Raw genomic sequence first — 25,155 nt, forward strand, 5'->3', positions numbered from 1 at the left:
GTTTGTTCTTGCTTTGCTAGAACGCTGGAGGCCCGAGACACACACCTTCCATCTTCCAACAGGGGAGTGCACCATCACCCTTGAAGACGTTCATATGCTACTCGGCCTTCCTGTTGATGGTAAGGCAATTAATGGTTGTGTTATGCAGGCGAATAGCTTATGCCAAGAGGCAATTAGAATAGACTTGATAGAAGGAGCCGTTGGTGCTAGGGGGCAAGGTGTTAACCTCAAGAGGTTAAAGGATTATTATAAAAATTTTCACTTGAATGATGCGTCTCCCCAAGAGACCATACTGCAGAAAACTAGGTGTTACATACTGTTGCTTATTGGAAACGTTTTGTTCCCAGATAGCACTGGTAACACGGTTAACTTTATGTATCTTCGTTTGCTAATGGATTTTAGTAGAGTTGGTCTGTACAGCTGGGGGTCTGCGGTTCTGGCTACCCTGTACCAGTCACTATGCAAAAACGCGGTTGCTGAGTCCTGCACATTCTATGGATGCGCCCTGTTGGTGCAGGTGTGGGGGTGGTGGAGGATGCCCATACTGGCCCCGGTTAACAACGGAAGTTGGGACTTTCCGTATGCCTTGAGGTAAGTTTTTAGTATACCATTTTCTCCTTACACATTCTACTCCATTCTAACTAAATCATTATATTTTCGTTGTAGATTTTGTGTGAAAAAAATGGACTTCACACTTAATCCGCGGTCAAATATCACAATGTACCGCATGCTAATTGATCACCTTGGACAACATCAGGTATTATCTCTAATTATTTTCTTCTTTTATTTTAAGTATTTTCCTTAAATATTTTTTCCCGAAGTAATGTATAACTCTCATGCATGCAGTTCATATGGCGACCGTATCTCGAGTGCGAGTATGAGCCTAGAGCTCAGGATGCAGAAATTTGGACGACAAAATGCTGCTTAATCCGGTACAACATAATAGAAATGCATCAAAGTGACCGGGTGATGCTTCAGTTTGGGATGCGTCAACGGATACCCGACCCTCCTGTTGACTTGGGAGTGTGGCACCTAAAAAGAGTTAACCATCAATGGACACACCAACACTGGAAGGATTTTGCACCCGATCAGCGCCAGATGTGGAAGAACCGTCGCCAGTATGTCCTAAACTTCCCCGTTAGTGACCATGAAATGAAACCTTCTCCTGAATACATGAGTTGGTATCATACAGCCACATCCCCTAACTTGTTTCTTGCAGCTCCGTTCTATTTAATTGATCCCCGTGCACAGAACTACATCTTGCCACAACAACAACAACCGAAAGAGGAACAACAACAACAACAACACGAACAACAACAACAACTCCGGCAACAACAACGACAACAGCAACGACAACAACAACGCCTACAACAACGCCAACAACAACACATACAACAGCAACAACAACAACAACTCCAGCAACAACAACAACTCCAGCAACAACAACAAAATATTTTCAGTACTCCTTCCCGTTCCGCACGCAACATCCGCCAATCAAATATGTTCCAATCCCAATCTCAACCATTACAAGGGTATGAAGACCACCATCCTTCCTCGGACCAATATCAGACCCACTCACAACCATTCGGATTTACAACATTTGCTGGGTCCTCAAGGGGATTCGGCCAAAACCTAACTCCCGGTTCATCTAGCCTTCATCTTAGTCCCGACGATGGTCCTCATGGTGAATCCTCTTACCGTGGCGCCCCCTCCGGCTACGCAACACCTACAAACCAATTCGGCTTTAACCAAGGTAGTTCTAGTGCTACGGGATGCTATGCGCCGGAAGTCTTTTCCCACCCCACTCCACCACCACGAATAAGCACATTTGAGGGAATGGGTAGCCGACTTTACAACAGCGGTTTTCCGGATAATTATGGGGGCGTCGACGAATTCATAGACAGCGATCCACGCGACATCCCAGTACCAGCCCCCGTGACACAAACCCAACAAGAAGCACAAAGGGGAAGGGGTGGGGGTAGAGCTAGGGCAAGAGGCGGTGTCAATATTCGCGGCGGAATCAACGATCGCGGTAAACGTGTCATTACAAGACCAGGTTGCGGAACAGATGGCTATCTTGGTGATGGACGTCACTGATCATTTTGTTGTATTTTTCATTAATCTTTGCTATCGTTTCTGAAATTAATTGTAACCGATGTTTAGTTTTTAAATTATATTGTAATCAATGTTACAAGTTCGATTTTCGTTTTCTGCTTTACATTTTTAGGACGAAAAAATATTTTCCAAATTTATTTACGTATATATCTTAACAAATAAAAATAAAATAGGATTTTTAAAAGTAAATATTTTCATAAATATTAACTAAAATAAATTAAAAAAAATGAAAAAAAAAAAAGAAAAAGGATTGCACTTAGGCGCCAAATGGTTTGGCATCTAGGGCAAAACCCTAGACTTATGAGCCATTCCATTTGGCGCATGCTTTAGGAATTTTAGGGTTAGCCATTTCATTTGGCGCATGCATCCCTAATTAACACCTATACGCCATTTCATTTGGCGCATTCAGCTAACGGAAATCCCAAACCTAGACAGTTTGGTAAATACACCGAAAACATGGTTTTTTCTGTATTTTTTTTATTAAACCTGGTTATTTAAATTTTTTTTTCACAATTATACATTAACTTCTATTCTATCCATAAGTAACATTCAAATGAAAATCAATTAAATTATATTAAGTTGTTGTTACCTTGTAATAATCACTTTTGTTCTTCTCTCATTGTCACCCATCTACGAGGTCAAAAATTAATTTGAGAGGAGCATGAACCTCTGGTACTTTTGTAGAAGACGTAACCCAAACTAGATATATCAGTTATAGCAAACGATTTAAATATATGAATATTTAGAAATATTGACTATAGGATTTCAGCCACGAGATCTAACGAGAAAAGTGGTTGTGGTGTTTTGAGCATCCGTTGATTCCGTTGTTGCCGAGTAAACGGGATTTGGAATGATGGTACATATGTATGATAATGGCTTGATTTTAGGGTTGTTGCTATAAGTAAAAGGCAGTTGGAATCATGGTACGTGTATTATGGTTGTTGACTTTGTTTTCCTATTTGAATCCTAAATTTAGAAAGATGATTACAAACCATTTCAAAGTTTAATACTAATTAATTAAAAAAAATTTGTTTAAGAAGTAATCATAAATTACTAACAAATTCATGAATTTAGTTACAATTTTTTGTTTAATTCAAATATATTTATTTTTTTCTATAAGTGAGAATCTATTGAAAGGAGAACCTAAGTTCTCAAAGAAAAATACAAAAAAAGAGCCAGAGTTCGAGAAGGAAAATTACACGCCAATTGCGAACTAAGATGAATAAAGTAAAAAGATTTCTACTAAATTCATAAAAGTTATAATTGGATTGCACAATTTTTTCTATAAAAGTTCACTTCCAAACTAACACCTTCACATTCCAAACGATATTTCAAACGTTCCAAGTATCACTTCTGATATATCTATTTAAAAATATCTAAATAGTTGGGACCAGCATAATAATTAAACCAAAACTTTTTAAACATAAAAAAATTAACAATTGAGGCACCGTTAATAAAAATTCAAAGTAAAATCTTTTTTATTTCTCTAACTATTTCAATATTTGGTTTTTTTCTTTAAAAAAATCTTTTGAATAATATTTCCTTAAATTTTTTCGTCCATTAAATTAGTGCTCTTATTAAATCCAACCAAAGTAAATGAATGATCATGTTGTAAAATTTATTGACATAATGTTGTTGGTGTAATAAGCATGGGACCACAATATTCATGAACTTATTTGATTTCCTTCGAGGCATCTTCCTCCTATGGCTTCTAACTTGACGAAAATACTCTTATTGCTTCTAACTAGGGAGGACGGAAATAGATTAGGTATGTCTAAAGAGATATATAGCATAATTTTTTTTTTAAATAAGCAATTGAATTAAGAAATCGCATTATGGGTGTAACGCTCACAACAAACTACAAAGCCATAAAACATCCTAGCGGTAACTTGTACCACTCATAAAAGCTAGAGGAAGAAGAATACATTTTGTTTCTAGTTAACCAACTCCAAGAGAAGTACATAACATTATAAAACACCACATCAAAACTATACGGTACTTGCTCGAATATGATAGAATTACGCATAATCCATAAACTTCAAATTGTAGCAATCCAAATAGTATTGATCTTCAACCTAACATTAGGTATTTTTACCTTATCTTGTAAAACACCGAAGTCCTTGAACTCCTCAATCGTAAAAGAAAGCTCTTCCCCCAACCACAAGAAAATCCCATCCCGCACCTTCTTAGAGACTTGACAAAGAAAGAACAAATAAAACAAGGTTTCCGGATGATTCCCGCAAAACTCGCACAACAGATTAGATATGTTGGAAACACCTCTTAATAACAACAAGTCTGGGTATCCATTGTCGAGGATTGATGATTTGATGGATCAACTGGTTGGAGCATGTGTATTTAGTAAGATTGATTTGAGGTCTGGGTATCACCAAATTCGTGTGAAAGATGACGACATTCAGAAGACTGCTTTTAGAACAAGGTATGGACATTACGAGTATTATGTAATACCGTTTGGAGTTACTAATACACCTGGTGTCTTTATGGAATATATGAACAGGATCTTTCATCCTTATCTCGACAAGTTTGTAGTGGTATTTATAGATGATATCCTGATATATTCTAAGAGTGAGGAAGAACATGCGGAACATCTCAGAACTGTGTTAGAGCTGTTGAAAGGGAAGCGACTTTTTGCCAAACTGTCGAAGTGTGAATTCTGGTTAGAGGAAGTCATTTTTCTTGGACATGTAATTTCTAAGAATGGTATTATTGTTGATCCTACAAAGATAGAAGCAGTATCCCAGTTGGAAGCTCCGAAGTCAGTGTCAGAGATTCGTAGTTTTCTTGGTCTTGCAGGTTACTACAGAAAGTTCATTGAAGGATTTTCAAAGTTAGCATTGCCGTTAACTAAACTAACCAGGAAGGGACAAGCTTTTATTTGGGATGCAAAGTGTGAAGAAGGATTCCAAGAGCTGAAGAGGAGGTTGACTAGTGCTCCTATCTTGATTTTGCCGAATCCGACAGAATCATTTGTGGTTTATTGTGATGCATCACTGATGGGTTTAGGTGGTGTATTGATGCAGAATCAACAAGTAGTCGCTTATGCGTCGAGACAACTCAAAGTGCATGAAAGGAATTATCCGACTCATGATTTGGAGTTAGCAGCTGTGGTTTTTGTTTTGAAGTTGTGGCTGAAGGATAGAAAAACACTTAGAAAGGGGGGGTTTGAATAAGTGTAGTCTAAAAACTTGAACGATAAAAACAATTTGCACAGTTATTTTTATCCTGGTTCGTTGTTAACTAAACTACTCCAGTCCACCCCCACGGAGTGATTTACCTCACCTGAGGATTTAATCCACTAATCGCAACAGATTACAATGGTTTTCCACTTAGCCCACGACTAAGTCTTCTAGAGTATCCTGATCACAACTTGATCACTCTAGGAACAACTGCTTAGAGACCTTCTAAGACTTCTCTAGAGTATACTGATCACAACCCGATCACTCTAGTCCTTTACAATTTAATGTAAACAAATTCTAAAAGTATTACAATTGCTTCTTAAAAGCGATAATCACAAACTGTGATATTTCTCTTACAGATTTAAGCTTAGACTCACTAAAGTATTACAACAGTAATGTAGTGAGGTTGAAGATGAAGTTTGATAGCTTTTGAAGTGAACAGCACGATAGTATCAGAAATAGTTCAGAATTCGTTCAAAGTGCGTTCAAAATTCGTAACCTTGCTTCTCATCAGAACTTCATATTTATAGGCGTTTTGAGAAGATGACCGTTGGGAGCATTTAATGCTTTGCGTATTCCGTACAGCATTGCATTTAATGTTTCACTCTTTTGTCAACTACCTCGAGCCTTGCGTTTGCTGTGACTACTGACGTTGCAGTTAATAGCTTCTAACGTTCCTTTTGTCAGTCAGCGTAGCTTGCCATCTAGTACTTGATTCTGATTTGTTCTTTGTAAATACTATGTTGAATATCATTAGAGTACAAACAGCTTGGTGCAGAGCATCTTCTGATCTTCTGATCTTGATATGCTTCTGAGCGTGATTCCATGACTTCAGTGCTTCTGCTTCTGAACTCAAGTTCTTCTGATGCTTCTAATAGACCATGTTCTGATTCTGCTTGACCATCTTCTGATGTCTTGCCAGACCATGTGCTGAAGTTGCATACTGAACCTTCTGAGTCAAAGCTTCTTAGCGCTGATTTGTGCATACTCTTTATATATTTCCTGAAAAGGAAATTGCATAGGATTAGAGTACCACATTATCTTGAGCAAAATTCATATACATTGTTATCATCAAAACTAAGATTATTGATCAGAACAATTCTTGTTCTAACAGTGGCGACACTATTTATATGGTTCGAGATTTGAAGTATTCAGTGATCATAAGAGCCTGAAGTATCTCTTTGATTAGAAAGAGCTGAATATGAGGCAGAGAAGGTGGTTAGAATTTCTGAAAGATTATGATTTTGGTCTGAATTACCATCCGGGTAAAGCAAACGTTGTGGCTGATGCATTGAGTAGAAAGACTTTGCATATGTCTATGCTCATGGTGAAGGAATTGGACTTGATTGAACAATTCAGAGACTTGAGTTTGGTGTGTGAAGGTACTCCTACTAGTGTTAAACTGGGAATGCAAAAGATGACTAGTGGTATTCTTGAAGAAATCAGAGAAGGTTAGAAAGCTGACGTCGAATTGATCGATAAATTGACTTTAATTAATTAAGGCAAGAGTGGTGAATTCAGGGTTGACGAGAACGGTGTACTGAGGTTTGGTGACCGGGTTTGTGTTCCTGATATTGCTGAACTTCGAAAACGTATTTTGGAAGAAGGACACTGTAGTGGGTTAAGCATTCATCCTGGTGCTACCAAGATGTACCATGATTTAAAAAAGTTGTTTTGGTGGCCGAGAATGAAGAAAGAAATTGCTGAGTTTGTGTACTCTTGTTTGACGTGTCAGAAATCAAAGATTGAGCATCAGAAACCATCTGGGTTGATGCAACCGATGTTTATTCCTGAGTGGAAGTGGGATAGCATATCAATGGATTTTGTGTCGGGTTTGCCGAGAACTGTCAGAAATTGTGAGGCTATCTGGGTCGTGGTAGACAGGTTAACGAAGTCTGCACATTTTATACCGGTAAGAATGGATTATCCGATGGAGAAGCTGGCTCAATTGTATATTGAGAAGATAGTGAGTCTACATGGTATCCCTTCAAGTATCGTGTCAGACAGAGATCCAAGGTTTACGTCTAAGTTCTGGGAAGGTTTGCAGAAAGCTTTGGGTACTAAACTGAGATTGAGTTCTGCTTATCATCCGTAGACTGATGGACAGACTGAGAGGACAATTCAGTCGTTAGAGGATTTGTTGCGGGCTTGTGTGTTAGAAAAAGGAGGTACTTAGGATAGTTATCTGCCTTTGAGTGAGTTTACCTACAACAACAGTTATCATTCGAGTATTGGTATGGCTCCATTTGAGGCTTTGTATGGTAGGAGATGTAGGACGCCGTTGTGTTGGTACGAATCCGGTGAGAGCGTTGTGATTGGACCCAAAATTGTACAACAGACTACAGAGAAGATTAAGATGATTCAAGAGAAGATGAAAGCTTCTCAGAGTTGTCAGAAGAGTTATCATGACAAGAGGAGAAAAACACTTGAGTTTCAAGAGGGAGATCATGTGTTTATGAGAGTTACTCCTATGACGGGTATTGGTCGAGCATTGAAGTCAAAGAAGTTGACTCCGTGTTTTATTGGACCATTCCAAATTTCTTAAAGAGTGGGAGAAGTGGCTTATCGTATCGCTTTAGCGCCGATGCTTGCAAACTTGCATGATGTATTTCATGTGTCTCAGTTGAGGAAATACATTTCGGATCCGTCCCACGTGATTCAAGTAGATGATGTACAGGTGAAAGACAACTTGACGGTTGAGACTTTACCTGTGAGGATTGAAGACCGAAGACTGAAGCAATTGCGTGGCAAGGAAATAGCTTTGGTCAGAGTGGCTTGAGGAGGACCTGCTGAAGGAAACGTTACCTGGGAGCTAGAGAGTCAGATGAAGGACTCTTACCCAGAACTCTTTACCTGAGGTATGTTTTCGAGGACGAAAACTCTTTTAGTGGGGGAGAGTTGTAACACCCGTATAATTTTAATATTAATTTAATTGGAATATTGAATTAATAGTTAGAATTATTAAGGATTTTGTGAAAATAATGGATAAATAATGGTTTATGGCATTTGGGCCATGTGAGGAAATAGTAAAAGAAGGGGGGTGATTTAATAAACCTTTTACTAATTTTATTATTATTTTCATAAAACAATTGAGACTTGGGAAACAAAGAAAGAACGTGAAAGAACAGAAGTTTTGGGAACGAGGAACGTGAAGGAGAACTGTAGAGGGAGAGACCAAGGATCAAGAACTCTTGTCTAAGGTAAGGGGAGACTCTCCATTTAATCTTTATCATCGTATTGTAGGTGATAGTATGGATTAGGGGTATTGTTGGATCTATTGATTCTCTGTTCAGGATTTTTGTTTGTGTTCATCATTTAGATTGAATCTATAACTGTTAAATCCCTAATAACTGAGTAGATTTAGGGTATGATGAATGAAATCGATTATAGAATCATATACTGTGATTGTTGGATGAATTCGTATGCTGTTAAGATGTGAATTTTCTGGTTTTTAGACCCAAATCGCAGACTGTGCAGGTGAAATCGCGAGGAAGACGAATGGGTAAGTTGCAGATTCTGTGAACTGCTGCCCATTTGCGTATGATACGCGTACGGTACGCGTATGGAGGGGATGATACGCGTATGATACGCTCCCCAAGTGTGCATCAGGTTGCACCTTCTGCTCATACGCGTATGGTACGCGTATGGTGTCTAGCAGATACGCGTATGGCAGGCTGATACGCGTATGCATGTGTTTTGTGTGGAAAAATGGATCTGTCCATACGCGTATGATACGCGTATGATGCGTGTGTTGTGAAATTTCATCTCTGCTGGTACGCGTATGGTACGCGTATGGCCAGCGTGACTTGCAGATTTTTGCTGTTTTGTGATTTTTGAAGGTTAATGGCGTGTAACTTTCGAACTGACGAGTCTGTATGATTTATTGTTATATGATTTTATTTGAATGATGCAATTGTATATATATATGAACATACTTGTTAATGATGATGATGATGAATGATGATGTATGAGTATAGATGATGCTACTCATAGTGAGATGATGATGTTGGTATGTTATATATATATATATATATATATATATATATATATATATATATATATATATATATATATATATATATATATATATATGTGTGTGTTTGCATGCATTCATAATCATTGTTGAGGGCTGTATCCTAAAGATGAGAGGATTCAGTGAAGGGCAAGATTCCCATCGTGTGGAATCTGTGCTGGCAGGGCCGTATCTGCCTATTTGGAAGATGATAGATCGGTCGGTGGATTTTCCACTGGTGATGTTGGTACCACATGCATAGTATCAGTTTCATACATGGGCATGATTGTTCTATAACATGATTATATATGTTATGTGATGACTGTCTGTTTATCTGTGGATGTGTATTGATGATTGTATGAATATGAAACAATTGGGTGAATGATATAACTATGATATGTTATTATTTATGATGCAATAACATTGGTTAACTGTGATGAGACTCACCCTTACTTGTTGTCATTTCAGATTGAGGATAGCGGCGCGACTTGGTGAGGATTAGCTCATAAGTCGGTTTTTAGCTAAAGTGTCGGTGTCATGCTCTGATAGATGTAACATTGGGAACGCGTTGTTTTGGAGTTTTAATTATAACTCTTTTGTTTGTGCTGTTTGAGTCTGATACATTAATGATGAATGTTGACTCGATGAATTAATTCCACTGTGTAAAACATGATTTTGATTAATGAGTTATAATTTCAGGTGTTATAGTGAATGCATGACATGTACCGACGTGTGTTTTCTTTATTTATGAATTGTGACGCCTCTATACATGTTACTCTGATTAAATAATTGTTTAATTGCCGTGGGTTATTAGAGGGGTGTTACATTGTCAACTTCTATGCCTCTCTCGGAGATGATGTGTCCTAAAACTATCCCTTTGTTCACCATGAAATGACACTTCTCCCAATTCAGCACAAGGTTTACTTCCACACATCTTTCTAAGATTTTCTCTAAATTCGATAGGCAGTTGTTAAAGTCAAATCCACACACCGAAAAATAGTCCATAAATACCTCCATAATTCCATCGAGGTAGTCTGCGAAAATCGACATCATACAGCGTTGGAAAGTGGCGGGCGCATTATAGAGCCCAAAGGGCATTCGTCTGTAGGCGAATGTTCCATAAGGGCAAGTAAATGTGGTTTTATCTTGGTCCTCCAGGTGAATAGGGATTTGGAAAAAACCAGAGTATCCATCAAGATAACATAATTACGAATGTCTAGCTAGACGCTCAAGCATCTGATCTATAAATGGAAGAGGGAAATAGTCTTTCCTAGTCGCCTTGTTCAACTTTCTGTAATCTATACACATGCGCCATCCTCCTTCGGTTCGTTTTGCTACACACTCACCTTTCTCATTTTCCACTACAGTGATACCTCCTTTCTTTGGTACAACATGGACGAGACTTACCCACTCACTATCCGAAATCTGGTAAATGATGCCAGCTTCTAATAACTTAAGGACCTCTTTCTTTACTACATCGCTCATGATATGGTTTATTCTTCTCTGATGCTCTCTCGAGGGTTTCGAATTCTCTTCTAGCAAAATCCGATGCATGCATACGAATGGGCTTATTCCTTTTAAATCAGAGACTTTGTATCCTAAAGCTGAGGGATATTTTCGCAAGGTATCTAAGAGTTCGTTTGTTTTGATTTGGTTCAGAGTAACGCTTATTATGATAGGTCGATTCATCTCCTCATCCAAAAACTCATATCTTAGATTTTTGGGTAATTCATTAAGTTCTATGGCAGGTTTCTTGGTGCACGGCATAGGGTCGGGGGTAAGTGCTAAGCATTCAAAAAGGTTGTCGTCGATGTAAGGTTCCATAATCTTAAATTCGTCATCCTCTAAAATGGGGGTAGAAGGTAATCTGATTAAGGAATCATTGAGCTCATTTACACACTCATCGATGACGTTGATGGCATAACACGCATCTCCTATCACTGGTGCCATTAGAAATTTTGATAGAATGAACTCGATCTTTTCATCTCCTACCTCAAAAGTCAGCTTCCCTTTCTTAACATCTATTATAGCTCCAGCGGTCGATAAGAATGGTCTACCTAGGAGGATTGGGATGTCATCATCTTCTTTGATATCCATAACTACGAAATCAGTCGGAATGTATAACTGACCAAACTTGACAGGTATGTCCTCCAAAATACCCATGGGGTATTTAACAGATCTATCGGCTAGTTGTAACGACATCTTTGTAGGTTGAAGCTCTCCTAATTTTAACCTCTTACAGACAGCTAAGGGCATCAGACTTACGCTTGCTCCTAGGTCCAAAAATGCTTTGTCTATCATATGAATTCCTAGGACGCAAGGGATAGAAAAACTTCTAGGATCTTTATCTTTCTTGGAAAGTTTATTCTCGGATATAGTATGACATTCTAAAGGTTTGGGATCGTCGAGTCGTCGTTTGTTGGAAAAAATATCCTTCAAGAACTTAGCATATGATGGTATTTGGGTTATTGCTTCGGTAAAAGGGATTTCTATGTGGAGTTTCTCTATTACCTTAATGAACTTTTGGAATTGGTTTTCTGTTTTGGTATTTTTCAATCTTTGTGGAAATGGAATGGGTGGCTTGTAAGGTTGTGGTGTGCGGTTCTCTACCTCCAGTTTTGATTGCTTTTCGGGTTTCTCTGGTTCCTCTACCTGGTCTTTAGGTTCAGCATCTTCCTTAGGTTTTTCCGGCGTGCTTAGGTTAGGATTTTTAGGTCCTTCATAAGCGGTTCCACTTCTTAGGGTGATAGAATTTGCTGTTCCTTTGGGATTATGTTGGGTTTGTCCAGGGAATTGTCCTCCAAGTACAACTTGTGCAGAGGTGGTTTGAGCTACTTGTGAAATTTGGGTTTCAAGCATTTTGGTGTAGGTCTTCATCTGGTCAAACTTGGTTGCCAGTTGAGTAACTAACTCGTTTGTGTGAATGTGTTGGTTCATAAACTCCTTATTTTGCTGAGTTTGACTCTAGATAAAGGTGTCTATGATTTCTTTAAGGTTCGGTCTTGGTGGAACAACTTGCATAGGTTGGTTTTGTTTTTGTGTTTGGAATCATTGGGGTCTTGAAGATCCGGATTTTTGGATGGGGTTGTTGTTCTTGTAAGAGAAATTAGGGTGATTCCTCCATCCGGGGTTGTAGGTATTCGAGAAAGGATTTCCTTGGGTATAGTTAACTTGGTCTGAGCCATAATCGTTCAGAAGGTTATAGTCAATGGTTTGATGTCCTTAAGTTCCACAGAGCTCGCATTCTGATTGGATTGCTACCACTGTGGTAGGGTTTTTAGACATGATTTCGACTTTCAAGGCCAGAGCGTCCATCTTAGCATTCATCATGTCCATGCAACTTATCTCATGCTTTCCTTCATGGCTCTCCTTTTTCTCTACCGTTGCTCGTTCTATCCCCATTGGGCGTTGTTTTGGGCCATGTGCTCTATCAGGGCACAAGCGTCGGGATAAGGTTTGTTCATTAACGCTCCGCCAGCGGCAGCGTCAATAGACATTTTTGTGTTGTAATGGAGTCCATTATAGAAGGTGTGTATAATTAACCATTGCTCTAGGCCTTGGTGCGGACAAGCTCTCAAAAGTTCTTTATATCTTTCCCAGGCATCAAAGAGTGATTCGCCTTGGTTTTGAGTGAAACTAGTGATCAGGTTCCTAAGGACATCGGTCTTACTAGGTGGGAAATATCTGGCAAGAAAGGCTCTCCTAAGGTCTTCCCAAGTTGTTATTGAGTTGGCTGGAAGGGCGTCTAACCAGTCATGGGCTTTACGTCTAAGGGAGAAAGGAAACAATCTTAAGCGGATGGCTTCGGGTGTGGCTCCATTCGCCTTAAGGGTGTCAGCTAACTGGATAAACACTTTTAGGTGTTGATTCGGGTTCTCTGTAGCGAGACTAGCGAATTGGTTTGGTTGAACTAGTTGAAGTAATGAGGGCTTAAGTTCAAAATTGTTGGTTGTTATAGCGGGGTTTACGATACTAGAACTGGGCTCCTCATTAGATGGTTGAGCAAACTCTTTAAGCGGTCTTTAGTTACGGTCTTCAGCAAGAGCTTTCCTTAATTTAAGGATAAATAGACGTGCTCGGGCGTAACGTTCGGGTTCCACTAAAGGGTTTAATAGGTTACCAGTGCTACGATTTCTACGCATCTACCGGGTAGAATAGCCTTAGTCTAAAAGGGATAACAATAGGGTACAAAATTTGACGAAGTTGGTCCCCGGCAACGGCGCCAAAAACTTGATAGGTCTGCAACGTATAGCCTAAATATAGTACTGCAAGTGCACAGCCTATCGAAGTAATATATAAGATTATCGAACCACAGAGACCAATTGTCAATCTATCAACACTATTTTTAAGGTGCTTATCTAAGGTGAAACAGGAATATTGTTGTGAGTGCAGTGTAACAAGGTAATTGAGCGGAGTTAATAACAGTTTAAAGCGACAGGTCGGAATGTAAATCATGAAACCAGACTATGATCCAGACATGCATAAGTGAAACGACTAATGGGGCATTATTTTCTATTTGTAGCAAAGAATCAATTTAACGGAAACTTGTAGCTTTTGGCTACCAAGAACCGAATTTACTCTTTAATTTAACTTCCTTTATTGTCACATATAAAGGGTGCCTTCCGCGTTAAAGCAGTAAACCTATTTTTAAGAAATTGATAGTTTTGACTTAACAAAAAAGTGATTTTACCTGGAAAGATTAACTTAAAGAGACTCTTGGCTTTTGACCAAGAGTCAGATTTCAAACCTATAAACGCGTCCGAAAATAGTTTCAAAATTGTTTTCTAAAAAGGGTTAATGATTCCTATTTAACCAACCAAATCGCTTTCGCTTCTTTTGTTTGGTTAAATAATAATCAAGTCCTATCTTTGATATGGACGACTTTCGATCTTACCCAATAAACATTTAAGCACAATTTGACTTAAGTTAAAAGTAAAACATCCCCAGAGTATTTTCACTAACATGACAATTAGAACACAGACATGATCACAATCATTACATTCAAACCTTTATAATTTAGCCAGACATAGTAATTGCGAGTCTATAACACATGTAGACTATGGTAAGTGCGAGTAATAAAAAGGGTGTGAGTCTATAAAACTTGTAGACTATAGTAAGAGCATTTAGATTCTATAACACATGTAGACTATGGTAAGAGCATTTAGAGTCTATAAAACTTGTAGACTATGGTAAGAGCATTTAGAGTCTATAAAACTTGTAGACTATGGTAAGAGCAAGAAAATAAATAAAGTGATAACACGTAAATATATTGTATATTAGGCTCGATTATAACATAAATTGTTTCATTATTTTATTACAATTATATTTTATTACGGTATTATGCTGGTATTTCTATTGTTTCAGGTATTATGTTCGTGTTGAGGACTATTTGTCAAAAGAAGATGAAATGTAGATAAAATCAACTTAAAAAATCAAAGAAGGAAGAAAATAGGCAAATATTATAAGTGGATATGCAAATAGAATGAATCAAATATGAGGGGTGTAAATAAGATGGACCAAGTGTGGAAGCCCAGCCCACGAAGGAGCTGAAGCTCCCATTATGAAGAAGCTGAGACGCCAGTCTTGGGGCCCAATAGCATGGAGACGTCCGTCTCCAAAGTCCAAGGGCCACGTCATCAAAGGAGACGTCCGTCTCCCAAGTTCACCCACGTCCAAAGGCCACGTCAGCCACTTGAGACGTCCTTCTCCACCTTTTTCTCACCCAAGACGCCCACCTCCAGACTTATTCAAATGCTCCCTATTTTTCCTCGCACATGAACATTTTCTCAACCACCAAATGAAGTCACTAAGTCCACTCACCCATGATTTTCTCAACTTCCCACTATCTCCACTACACGTGATAACTTCCAATAATTCCCCTTATATAAAGAGGGGAGTATTCATGTAAACGTGGTAGGACCATGCTTAGTCCCAGCCACTGTTTTTAGTTCAGTATTATTTTCCTTTCATTCCAGCATTTTTAATTCCAGCTTTTATTTCTACTTTCGTTCATATTTTCTCACAAAAATTTCTACACCGAAAATTTTTGTGAACCTTTAACGGATTACGTTAGGTTTAGTTTTTATTTCCTTGTTTTAATTCCCGCTGAATAATATTTGAAGAACAATCCAACCAACCTATGGTTGAAGTTCAAGTACTCCAAGATTCCAAGTTTAATTAATTCAGATTATATTATTCAGGTTTATTATTTACCGCCTTTATTTATATTTATTTGTATGATATATTGTATGCCATTTAATATGCCTTTTATTATGAACCGAACCGATTTATGCATGTTTAACCGTATCAATATGTCTGGCTAATTTAGTTAGATGTCGGTATGTTAAGTAATTTAACCGTGGGGATCCGAAATAAGTTGGCTTAAATATGTTTTATTAAAAATCACTCGTTTCTGGTTTTGTGTCTAATTTAAGTTGTTAAAGTTCTAAAATCAATAGAGCGAGAGTTTGAGGTTTTAGAACTAATAAAGGTTAAGGTCAACAGAGTGAGAGTTTGAGATCTTTAACTGGATAGTAGACATAGGACATTAGTTTTAAGGATGGCGAAAGCGTATTAAAACTGATTAGAATTTATTTACTTTCAAAAAGTGTTTTTAAACCCGACGCGGGATGGCGAGAGCGTACGTTAGGAAATACTAGCATGATCCGAGTCAACAGAGCGAGAGTTTGAGACTAGGAGATTTAAGTAGGTAACGTCTTCATGAACCGAGCATTTTATTAAATATGATGTTTTCAAAAAGCGTTTCTAAATCTGGTGGGATGGCGAGAGCGTACATTATGAGTTAGGTTCGTAGTCTGAATCAATAGTGAGAGAGTTTGAGAGGAGGAATTTTAAATAACATAGTTAGTAAAGATTTTTGATTTAGTTAGAATTTGGCCAATGGAACTTCAGATCATCTAAGTTAGACGAACTACATACCGATATCCGCGCATTTATATTTTATTTAGATTTAGGATTTTAGTTTCCCCATTTATAAAAAAACCCAAATATCATTAGCCTTAGCTTTACATAGTAACTTTAGATAACGGTAGGTCGATTTATAGTCCCTGTGGATTCGTTATCTTTTAAAACTACACGACACGACTGTGCACTTACAGTTATCCCGACTAATAGACATGCAAAGTCGCAATCATAAAGCAAGTAAATTGAACCTTACTCCGATCGGAGATTTGAATCTTGATACAAAGTGAAGGATGGTGTGATAAACTTCAACCAAAGTGCTCCAAAACTCGATTACAACTCAATCTACACCGTAGTAACTCCCCGATGTGAAGAGGTTACTACTTTACAGAAACTGATAGTATATGGCTTAAGTTTGTACTAAGCTTGGATCAAAAAACCGAAAATGAAAAACTAAACTATATATAGTGGATTCTGGATCAGCATAAGGACAGGAGTGCCCCTCAACTCCTTTTGAGCGGGAACCTTTTTGTGAAGGTCGCGGGCGCGGCGCGGGCGCGGTGATGAGTAACTGATGGGATCGTGTGATCGTGGCAGTTGGCTTCATGAAGGAGTGGGCCATGTCACGGCGTTCTATATGGCTGGCGCGGTGCAGGACGCCATAAGTGTAAATCTCCTTGAAAAGCCCTAATTTCCTGGCGTTTTGGCTCGTTTCTTCACTAAAGGCTCCGAAAGGTCAAGAATCCTTAAAACAAAGGAAATACAAGCATAATACGAGATAATGATAATAAAAACTAAGGAAAACATGTGATATTCAAGCTAGAAACATAGTGTGATTCAGTGTGATCACAGCCAAGCACTATTCTTAAAACTGGATACCATATCTGAAACGCTAGCCATGGAAAAAATGTCGCTGTTGTTCGGACTCCATTCAAATGCGTCCACCGTGCCGCTGTGAGGGTTGACTGCTGCCAGCAGTGAGCTTAACAGGTCCCATTACGTCTTGAGGACAGTGTCCCAATCCACCCTTTTCTTTTGGTTTACAAATCGTATCCCAATCAACCCAATGAATGCATCGCCTATTCACGTTACCACACCATAAGAAGTTGCTAATAATGCTTCTTATTTCCTTAATGACCATATCTGGCGCTTTGAAGAAAGAAAGCAAAAATGAGGGAATTGCGTTAAGTACCGCGTTTATGAGCGTTACTCTACCTCCTATAGAGATATTTCTCTACTTCCATGACGATAGTTTACTTTTGATGTTGTTGAGAACTTTCAACCACACTTTCCTCCTTCTAGGATTTACACCCACCACAATACCTAAAAAAGAGAACGGAACTAAACCTCTTTTGTAACCAAGGAAATAAGTAGCCGAATTCTAAAACCACTCTCCCACATTGACACCGAAGACATTGCTTTTTGTAAAATTGATTCTCAAGCCCGAGACAATCTCGAACCCTCTCAACAACACTTTCAAACTCCATAGGTTGTCGCTTGAAGGTTCTCCAAGAATGATGGTGTCATCCACGAATTGTAAAATATCCACTTTCTCCTCTTCTCCACACTTGAAAGGTTTGAAGTCACCCAAAGCCACCGATTTTCTCACTAAGGCGGTCAATCCTTCCATAGCTAAAACAAAAAGGAACGGGGATAGAGGGTCCCCTTGCCTCAATCCCTTGTGAACCATAAAATCTTTCGTTGGTCTACTGTTCACCAATATTGACATATGACTCTAGAAGACGCACTCTTCGAACCACATGTTCCATTTATCCCCAAACCCCATGTTCTTCAAAACATATTTAAGGTATTCCCAAGAAACGTAGTCGTATGCCTTTTCAAAGTCAACCTTGAGCAAAAAACAACTCTTCTTGTATCTTTTGGACCAACCGAGAATTTCATTCACCAACAAAACCCCATCCATCATGTTCCTTCCCGGGACAAAGGCGGTTTGATTAGGAAACACCAAGTTGCCAATCACCTTCTTGATTCTAGCGGCCAATACTTTTGCTATAATTTTATAAAGGCTCCATACCAAGCAAATTGGATGGTACTCATTCAACTCATGAGGATTCTTTAACTTGGGAATAAGATATATAACAAAACTTATTTAAGACCATGCGAAAAAAAATCCTACAATATGTTATAAGACAGCCCCGGGCCTTATAAATTTATCGTAGGCCAAACTCAGGTCTTTTAAGGTCAGGCCTGACCTATTTCCACCTCTACCTCTGACATTAGTGGAAAGACCGCTAATAAAAAGTTAAGGAGTTGTGACAGCTCTAAGTAGAAGTTAGATTCTTTTTTAAGACTCTTCCAAAGATAAGAAGAAAAAGTTGAACACAAGCATAGAAGTTAGATTCTTTTTTAAGACTCTCCCATATCCTCTCAAGTATCTAGTGGATCACTCTTAAGGCCTTCAAGACCATAGATTCAAATACAAGCATTACACAATCATCTGGCCTCAAACTAGGGTTTCTTGAACAAAGTCAACTAAGGGTTGACTTTCTGATCAAGACTTATTTCCATGAGTCAGGACATATCATGAGGAGCCTACAAGTCTATCCTATTCCATTTAATTAGTCTCAATGGTTATATAGTGATTGAAGTCAAAATTGTGTGCAATGGATTAAGAAATTCATCTGGTACACAAAGTCAGTAGTTAACTTTTCAGAAATTTGGTCAAAATTGGTGTCATACACATTTCAGTATTTTGGGAGAATTGGTCAAGAATTGCTATAATAAATAAAAAGGGGTCAATAGCAAAGGTGTGCGTTCTAAAAGTGACGTTCATGGTACTTAAGGCTTCATTTTAATGAGTTTAACACCAAAATTCCTCCCTTTCACGTTCTCTTGGCATCGACATCAAAATTGGATTAAATGATGCACCATGGAGGATTTACCAATATATCACTTTAATAAAAAAGAAATTCCAATATACCATCCACATGCACACTAAATACCAAAATAACATATTTTCAAGAAGAAAAAAAAAAGGTAAGGTACGAACCTCCGCCCATTAAATGGGCGGACCCTCTTAATATTATGAAGCTTCCGTCCATTGGAACTACGGAGCAGTGCTTTTTCATTATTTAATTTGATATTTAAAATAAATAAATATTAAAAATAATATCAAATATTTTTGTATAATAAAATAAAGAGTAAAATAATATATATATATATATATATATCAAAATAAATATTATTATTAATAATAAATAAACATATATATATATATATATATTAGATTTTAATTATAATAAATATATATAAATAAATATATATAAATAAATATATATTTTAATAACTAATTTTTAACTTGTTTAAGTTCTGTCACTGTAATTGGGCGGAGCCTTTTATTTTTTAGCAATGATTTCTTATTTGATACTAAGTTACCACTCATCTCTTAGTTTCAATCTTAAATATGTCTTCAATTACGCTTTCAACGTTTTAACTCATTATAAGAGATGATCAACTTATTTTTCTACAATAAACTCTGATGAAGATCAAACTCTGCAGCACACAAGCCTTCGAACATTATCAAAGACACTTGATATGTTGATTAGACTGAGATATACGGTGAAAAAATCAGAAGAATTAAGAGGCAATTTACAGTGCGATGGAAACTGAAATAACGAGGGAACCAAATTTAATTATGGTAATTTACGGTTCTTCATGTGGAACCCCACCCAGATTTTTTGATAGTGAAGTGATGGAGGAAGTATGCGGAAAAAACAATATTAGAACTATCGGAAGATGAGAGAGAAACAAGAGAGAGAGTGTGTGAGAGTTCCACCAAGCTTCTGTTTTCTTTGAGTTTACATTCTTTTCTATCGGCTTTAATATGGAAGGAGAGTGGCGCAGCGCTAAAAGGAGGAAGAACAGAATTGAAGAAAGGCCAGTATGGGACATTCTGAGGAAGGAAGTAGAGGCGACTAGGAGGGAGGTGCTAACTATTTTCATTACAGATTTTGGGGATAATTGGTGTGCTAGGGATCTGTTCTTAGAGTTCAAGGATTTGGGGCTGATTGAAGAAATTGTGATTCCCCCTAAAAGAGATTGGCGAGGTCATAGATTCGGGTTTGTAAGATACATAAATGTGGCAGACGAGAAGAATTTGGAGACTAAAATGGATAACGTTTGGCTAGATGGTTCTAAGCTGAGTGCCAACACTTCAAGGATTAAAAGGAAGGAATTGCAGAACAACATTAACTCTATTAAATCAGAGTTTCAAGAGAAGAACGCAATATTTAAACGGGTGTTTTTTCCTGTTAACGCAGCAAGAAACAGTCCTATGGTCACTAAGGTTGGGGGAGGAGTGGGTCCTTCAAAAACTTATGCAGAAATTACCAAAGGAGACAAGGTGACGATTTCAGAGGAGGCAAAGGAGGCTTGCCAATCGTTATTCTTTACATCCAGTGAAGAAGAGTGAGATTCACCAAAGCCAAGGTAGGTGTCACAAGAAGGGTGGGAGATGCGTTCGCAGTGGCAAATAGTTTGTTGGAGGAAGGCATTTTCACCATATCTGCAACAGCTATGGGTCCTAGTTTTTGTCTCCAAGAGGAGAGTGCTGAAGGAGATCTTGATACCTTGATTCATGAAGGGGGAGATTGGTTAAAATTCTGGTTTGAAGATTTTAGGGAGTGGAAGATAACAGATGCTGAATGTGCAAGATTAGCCTACGTGTCCATCTATGGAGTACCCTGCTTCATCAGAAACGACAGATTCATGAACATTTTGTTAGCAGATTTCAGGAAGATGATGAATCCTCAAATACTGAAGCAAAAGTGTAAGATAATGGATGTAATCAGTGTTATGATTTATACAAATCACCTGGAATCCATTAGAAGCAGATTTAGGGCTTGTGTTGATGGAGTATGGTTCAACATCCTCATCATTGAAGATCCGATCTGGGAATCGGGGGAAGCGGAAGATAATAACTCCATTACCAACACCTCATCGGACGGGGAAGTCTCTGCCTCTTACCAAGGATCGCATGGAGGAGAAGAAGAAACGGCACGGCACCATTTGAATCAAAGCCCCACAAAGCCTGGGAATCTTAACCGCAACATTAATTGTGACGTTGACATAGGAGCGGATTATCTACAAAAGAAAAACAACGGATCTCAGAAAAGGAGCGGATTGGCAGAAACCATTAATTGCAAAGAGCTATTAAGGGATAAACTTGCTAGCTTTTCAGATGGACACAGTACCTCAGATGCTATTTCAATGAAGACTCTAAGCTGAGTGAAAGAGGTGAACCAAGAGACTGGGGTGAAGAGTCCTTTAAACAAGAAAATATAGATGGTGGGCTCAGGTGGTTTATTTATTTTAAATAATAAATTTAACAAAACGTTTCATAGCTTTGATGAGGTGGCAGTGACAAATTCTAAGGAAGAGGTCAAGGAGAGAGATAAGGATTATTTTGTGGAGAAAAATAATAAAGTGGACCCCATAGTTGTGAGAAAAATGACAAAAAAGGAGGAACCAGTTTTAAAAGTTAATGTAGAAGAGGTGGGCCATTCACTTACTCAAGTGGGCCAAGGTATATGTGATTTACCTATTCAAGTGGGCCAAGGGGTGCACGAATTACATTTTAAAGTGGGCCAAGGTGTGTGTGACGCCCAGAATTTTATAGAGAACGCATGCAAGCAAGTGCGGAATAAAAATGTCAAAAACAACTCAAAAGTTTCGAAGAATTTCGCTGCGCCTATCAAGAAAGCTGTTAAAAACTTCAAGAAGAAGAAAGTTAACAACAAAGGAAAACAGAATTTATGCTTTGATGATCATTGTCAAAGAGTGAAAAATTGCAAAAAGTCAAGGAAGAAAATTAGAGAGGTTTTGGACTTAGGGGATCAAGCAGATAATTTTATCTACCCTGTAGAGAATCGTCTTCAAGAAGAGAAGGATTCTTCTTTGTTGGGAGCCTCTCCTCAATCCAACCAGAACAATCTTTTCTTAAAGTCGAATTATTTGTCAGGAGGCCTACCATTAACTTGTGATTCAATTTCTAGTGCCGATATCACAAACTGTAATAAAAGAATATTTAATGGAGTGCTGAACAAGGAGGCAGAGGGGCTGTGGAATTCAATGAATAATCTGGGCATCAAGAACATATCTGACAAATTTGATCCAATATCAAAAGTAAAGGAAATGGAATCTAGGGATACCAAAGGGGATGTGGCGACGACGGGGATCAATAATCAACCACCCCCATGATTATTTTTCCGTAAACTTAAGAGGTGGAGGAAGTCGGGCCAAGAGGAAGAGAGTCGTCTATCACATTCAAAAAGGAGATGTTGATATTTTCTTTATTCAAGAGACAAAGTTAAGTGGCATAGAGTTTAATGTAGTGAAAGAAATGTGGGGTGACAATCAAGTGGAGTGGTCGCATTTGGATGCCAACGGGGCGTCGGGAGGCATTCTTACGATGTGGAAAAAGGATCTCTTCAATCTAAACTTTAGTTTCAGAGGAGAGGGTTTCTTAGGTCTTTGTATGGAGAAGGAAGGTAAACTTATTTATTTTGTGAATGTGTATGCTTCTTGTGACATATCTACGAGGAAAAGGTGTTGGGATAGGTTATGTGAGTTCAAAAACAACAACATTAAAGGCTCTTGGTGCATAGGTGGAGATTTTAATTCTATCACTTCTTTAGAAGAAAGAATTGGGACGTCAAGCCGTAGCTATAGGAGGGAGATAATTTTTTTTAAAGAGTTCATAGAGGATATGGAGTTGGTGGATCTTCCTACTATAGGAGGCAATTTTACTTGGATTAAAAGTAATGGCAAGTCTATGAGTAGGATAGATAGATTCCTTCTATAGGATTGTTTTGTTGAAGATTGGAAGGTGGAGTGCCAATATATTGGCGAGAGGGATGTGTCCGATCATGCGCCTATTTGGTTGAAAGATAATAGAAAGGATTGGGGTCCTAAACCTTTTAAGTTCAATAATATGTGGTTCAAACATGAGGATTTTGATATCTTCGTGGAGGAGTGGAATAAGATTGTGGTCAAAGGAAGAGGTGATTATTGCTTGGTCGAAACGTTGAAAACTCTCAAAAACCGGATAGCTTGGTGGAACAAGAATGTCTATGGGTGGATAGACCTCAAAATCAACAAAGATGGGAAAGAGTTGCACTCTTTAGATAACATGTTTGTTCATTTTACAGGTAACGTTCCGGAAGATGTGGTTGTGAAAAGAATAAAAGTGGCGGAGGAATTTTGGGATAACATTAACAAGAGAGAAGGTATCCTTAGGTTAAAGTCGAGACAACTTTGGCTTTCCGAATGTGATGACAACACTCTCTATTTCCACAATTCTCTAAAATAAAGAAGAAGAAGAAGAAATGTTATTTGCTCCATTGACACATTGGCGGGAAGATTGGAAGGGGTTGAAGAAATTAAAGAGTTCACTTTCATGCATTATGAAAGTTTTTTTAAAGAAGAATGTCTTTTAAGGCCGGAGCTTAGAGGGACCAATTTTAACACTTTATCTTCGGAAGACTCGTCGGGCTTAGAGAAACCTTTCGAGGAAGATGAAGTGAAGGGAGCTATTTGGTCGTGTGATGGTAGCAAGAGTCCGGGGCCGGATGGTTTCTCTTTGGAGTTTTACAAAAGGTATTGGTCTCTCATTAAAGAAGACGTCATGAAGTGTTGCAATGACTTCTATCATAAAGGTACCCTTGTTAAATTCATTACTTCCTCTTTCCTTGATCTTATTCCTAAAAAGAAGAATCCGTAAGACTTGTTTGAATATCGGCCCATATGTTTAGTGGGGAGTATTTATAAGATCATTGCAAAGATGTTAGCGGGTAAAACGAATCACGACTCTGCCTCCATCTTCAACCACTCCTTTTCATTTCTTTTCATTATAAAATGTTTTTTTTCTTAAAATGTTTAATATAATTTATTATTTATTTTATAGAAAAAAATTTGTGATATGTATTTCTATACAGTATAACTATAATCCGTTGATTTTGCATTTCATATTGATATCCGACGATGTTATTTCGCTAACGCATGTATATTTTTATTAATTTTTTTAACCTTCTATTAAAAATAATTCTATTTAGACACAATTGTTAAAATTAAATAAAATTAAGATAAAAATAAATGCATGTTGTCTAAAATACTATAATATCTTTCTCTATCTCTATCTCTCTCACAAATAAAATACCTCTCTTACACTTCCGCAATAAATCTAGAATAGAAAATAAAAAAAATAGAATTAAAATTGAAAATTTGATGGCCTTAATTAAAATTTTGGTTGTGTGATATATGTAGAAAGCAATTATACAACTTGAAACAAATTGCTATTGAAATATAAAATTTTGTAGATATAACCGATACAATTATCGTTGCAATTTGCCCATAATGGTAAGACACGTGATACAAATTGCCATTGCAGTAGGAGAACAAATTTAGAAATTGAATGTAATTATATCAATAGATGGCGTGATTTTGATTACGGAATTGTGGATGAATTTAACAATTAGTTATAAGTGTGATGGAAAATAAACCACCCAATAACTTGCAGCGGTTTTGTTTTTTTTTGCGGTTATCAAATGTTTTGTGAGTATACAACTTGTTTTTATTTATTTTAATTTTTCAATAAAAAATAAATTAAAAAAGTGTTTACTTATTGTAATTAACTTAGTGACAGAGGGTATAATAGGTATAGAAAAAGAGCCAGTCCAAAAGGTTGTATCCTCTTTATATATTGTTATAGATGTAGTAAAAAATAACTCAAATGTACCTGAAGCATGTAGCTGTAATACACTCGACATGACACTCTTCGTCCACTACAATTTGTCATGTTAACATCCCAACCATGCGTCCCAAATGGAAACAATATAGGATACTACAAGGGATCATAATATCCTTTTGTTTCTTGTACTTTCTTTAGATTGCCAT

General features: G+C 37.7%; 2 protein-coding genes and 1 non-coding gene across 3 annotated transcripts; 2 read left to right on the forward strand and 1 right to left on the reverse strand.

Moving 5' to 3' along the window:
* Positions 1–10,527: 10,527 nt before the first annotated feature.
* LOC131631644 (uncharacterized) lies at positions 10,528–12,180 on the reverse strand. Its single transcript, XM_058902417.1, has one exon. The coding sequence runs from the start codon at positions 12,178–12,180 to the stop codon at positions 10,528–10,530; it is 1,653 nt and encodes a 550-aa protein (XP_058758400.1).
* A 693-nt stretch (positions 12,181–12,873) lies between these two features.
* LOC131631646 (small nucleolar RNA R71) lies at positions 12,874–12,980 on the forward strand. Its single transcript, XR_009292770.1, has one exon. It is a non-coding gene; the product is annotated as a small nucleolar RNA R71 (small nucleolar RNA).
* A 9,623-nt stretch (positions 12,981–22,603) lies between these two features.
* On the forward strand, positions 22,604–23,983 carry LOC131631645 (uncharacterized). The gene is made up of 4 exons (XM_058902418.1): positions 22,604–23,000; positions 23,082–23,264; positions 23,412–23,489; positions 23,631–23,983. Exons 1-4 carry the CDS (start codon positions 22,604–22,606, stop codon positions 23,981–23,983), a joined length of 1,011 nt encoding a protein of 336 aa, XP_058758401.1.
* Positions 23,984–25,155: the final 1,172 nt, after the last annotated feature.

The sequence above is a fragment of the Vicia villosa genome, unplaced genomic scaffold (assembly GCF_029867415.1).
Source record: "Vicia villosa cultivar HV-30 ecotype Madison, WI unplaced genomic scaffold, Vvil1.0 ctg.000853F_1_1_1, whole genome shotgun sequence".
NCBI classification, from domain to species: domain Eukaryota; kingdom Viridiplantae; phylum Streptophyta; class Magnoliopsida; order Fabales; family Fabaceae; genus Vicia; species Vicia villosa.

Excerpts from the sequence above, each read along its gene's own strand:
- LOC131631645 (XM_058902418.1), top strand. The coding sequence starts at position 22,604 with ATGTGGGGTGACAATCAAGTGGAGTGGTCGCATTTGGATGCCAACGGG. Across the intron at positions 23,001-23,081 it reads GGATCTTCCTACTATAGGAG|ATTGGAAGGTGGAGTGCCAA; the intron begins GCAATTTTACTT and ends GTTTTGTTGAAG. Across the intron at positions 23,490-23,630 it reads TAACATTAACAAGAGAGAAG|GGGTTGAAGAAATTAAAGAG; the intron begins GTATCCTTAGGT and ends GAAGATTGGAAG.
- LOC131631644 (XM_058902417.1), bottom strand. The coding sequence starts at position 12,180 with ATGCTTGAAACCCAAATTTCACAAGTAGCTCAAACCACCTCTGCACAA.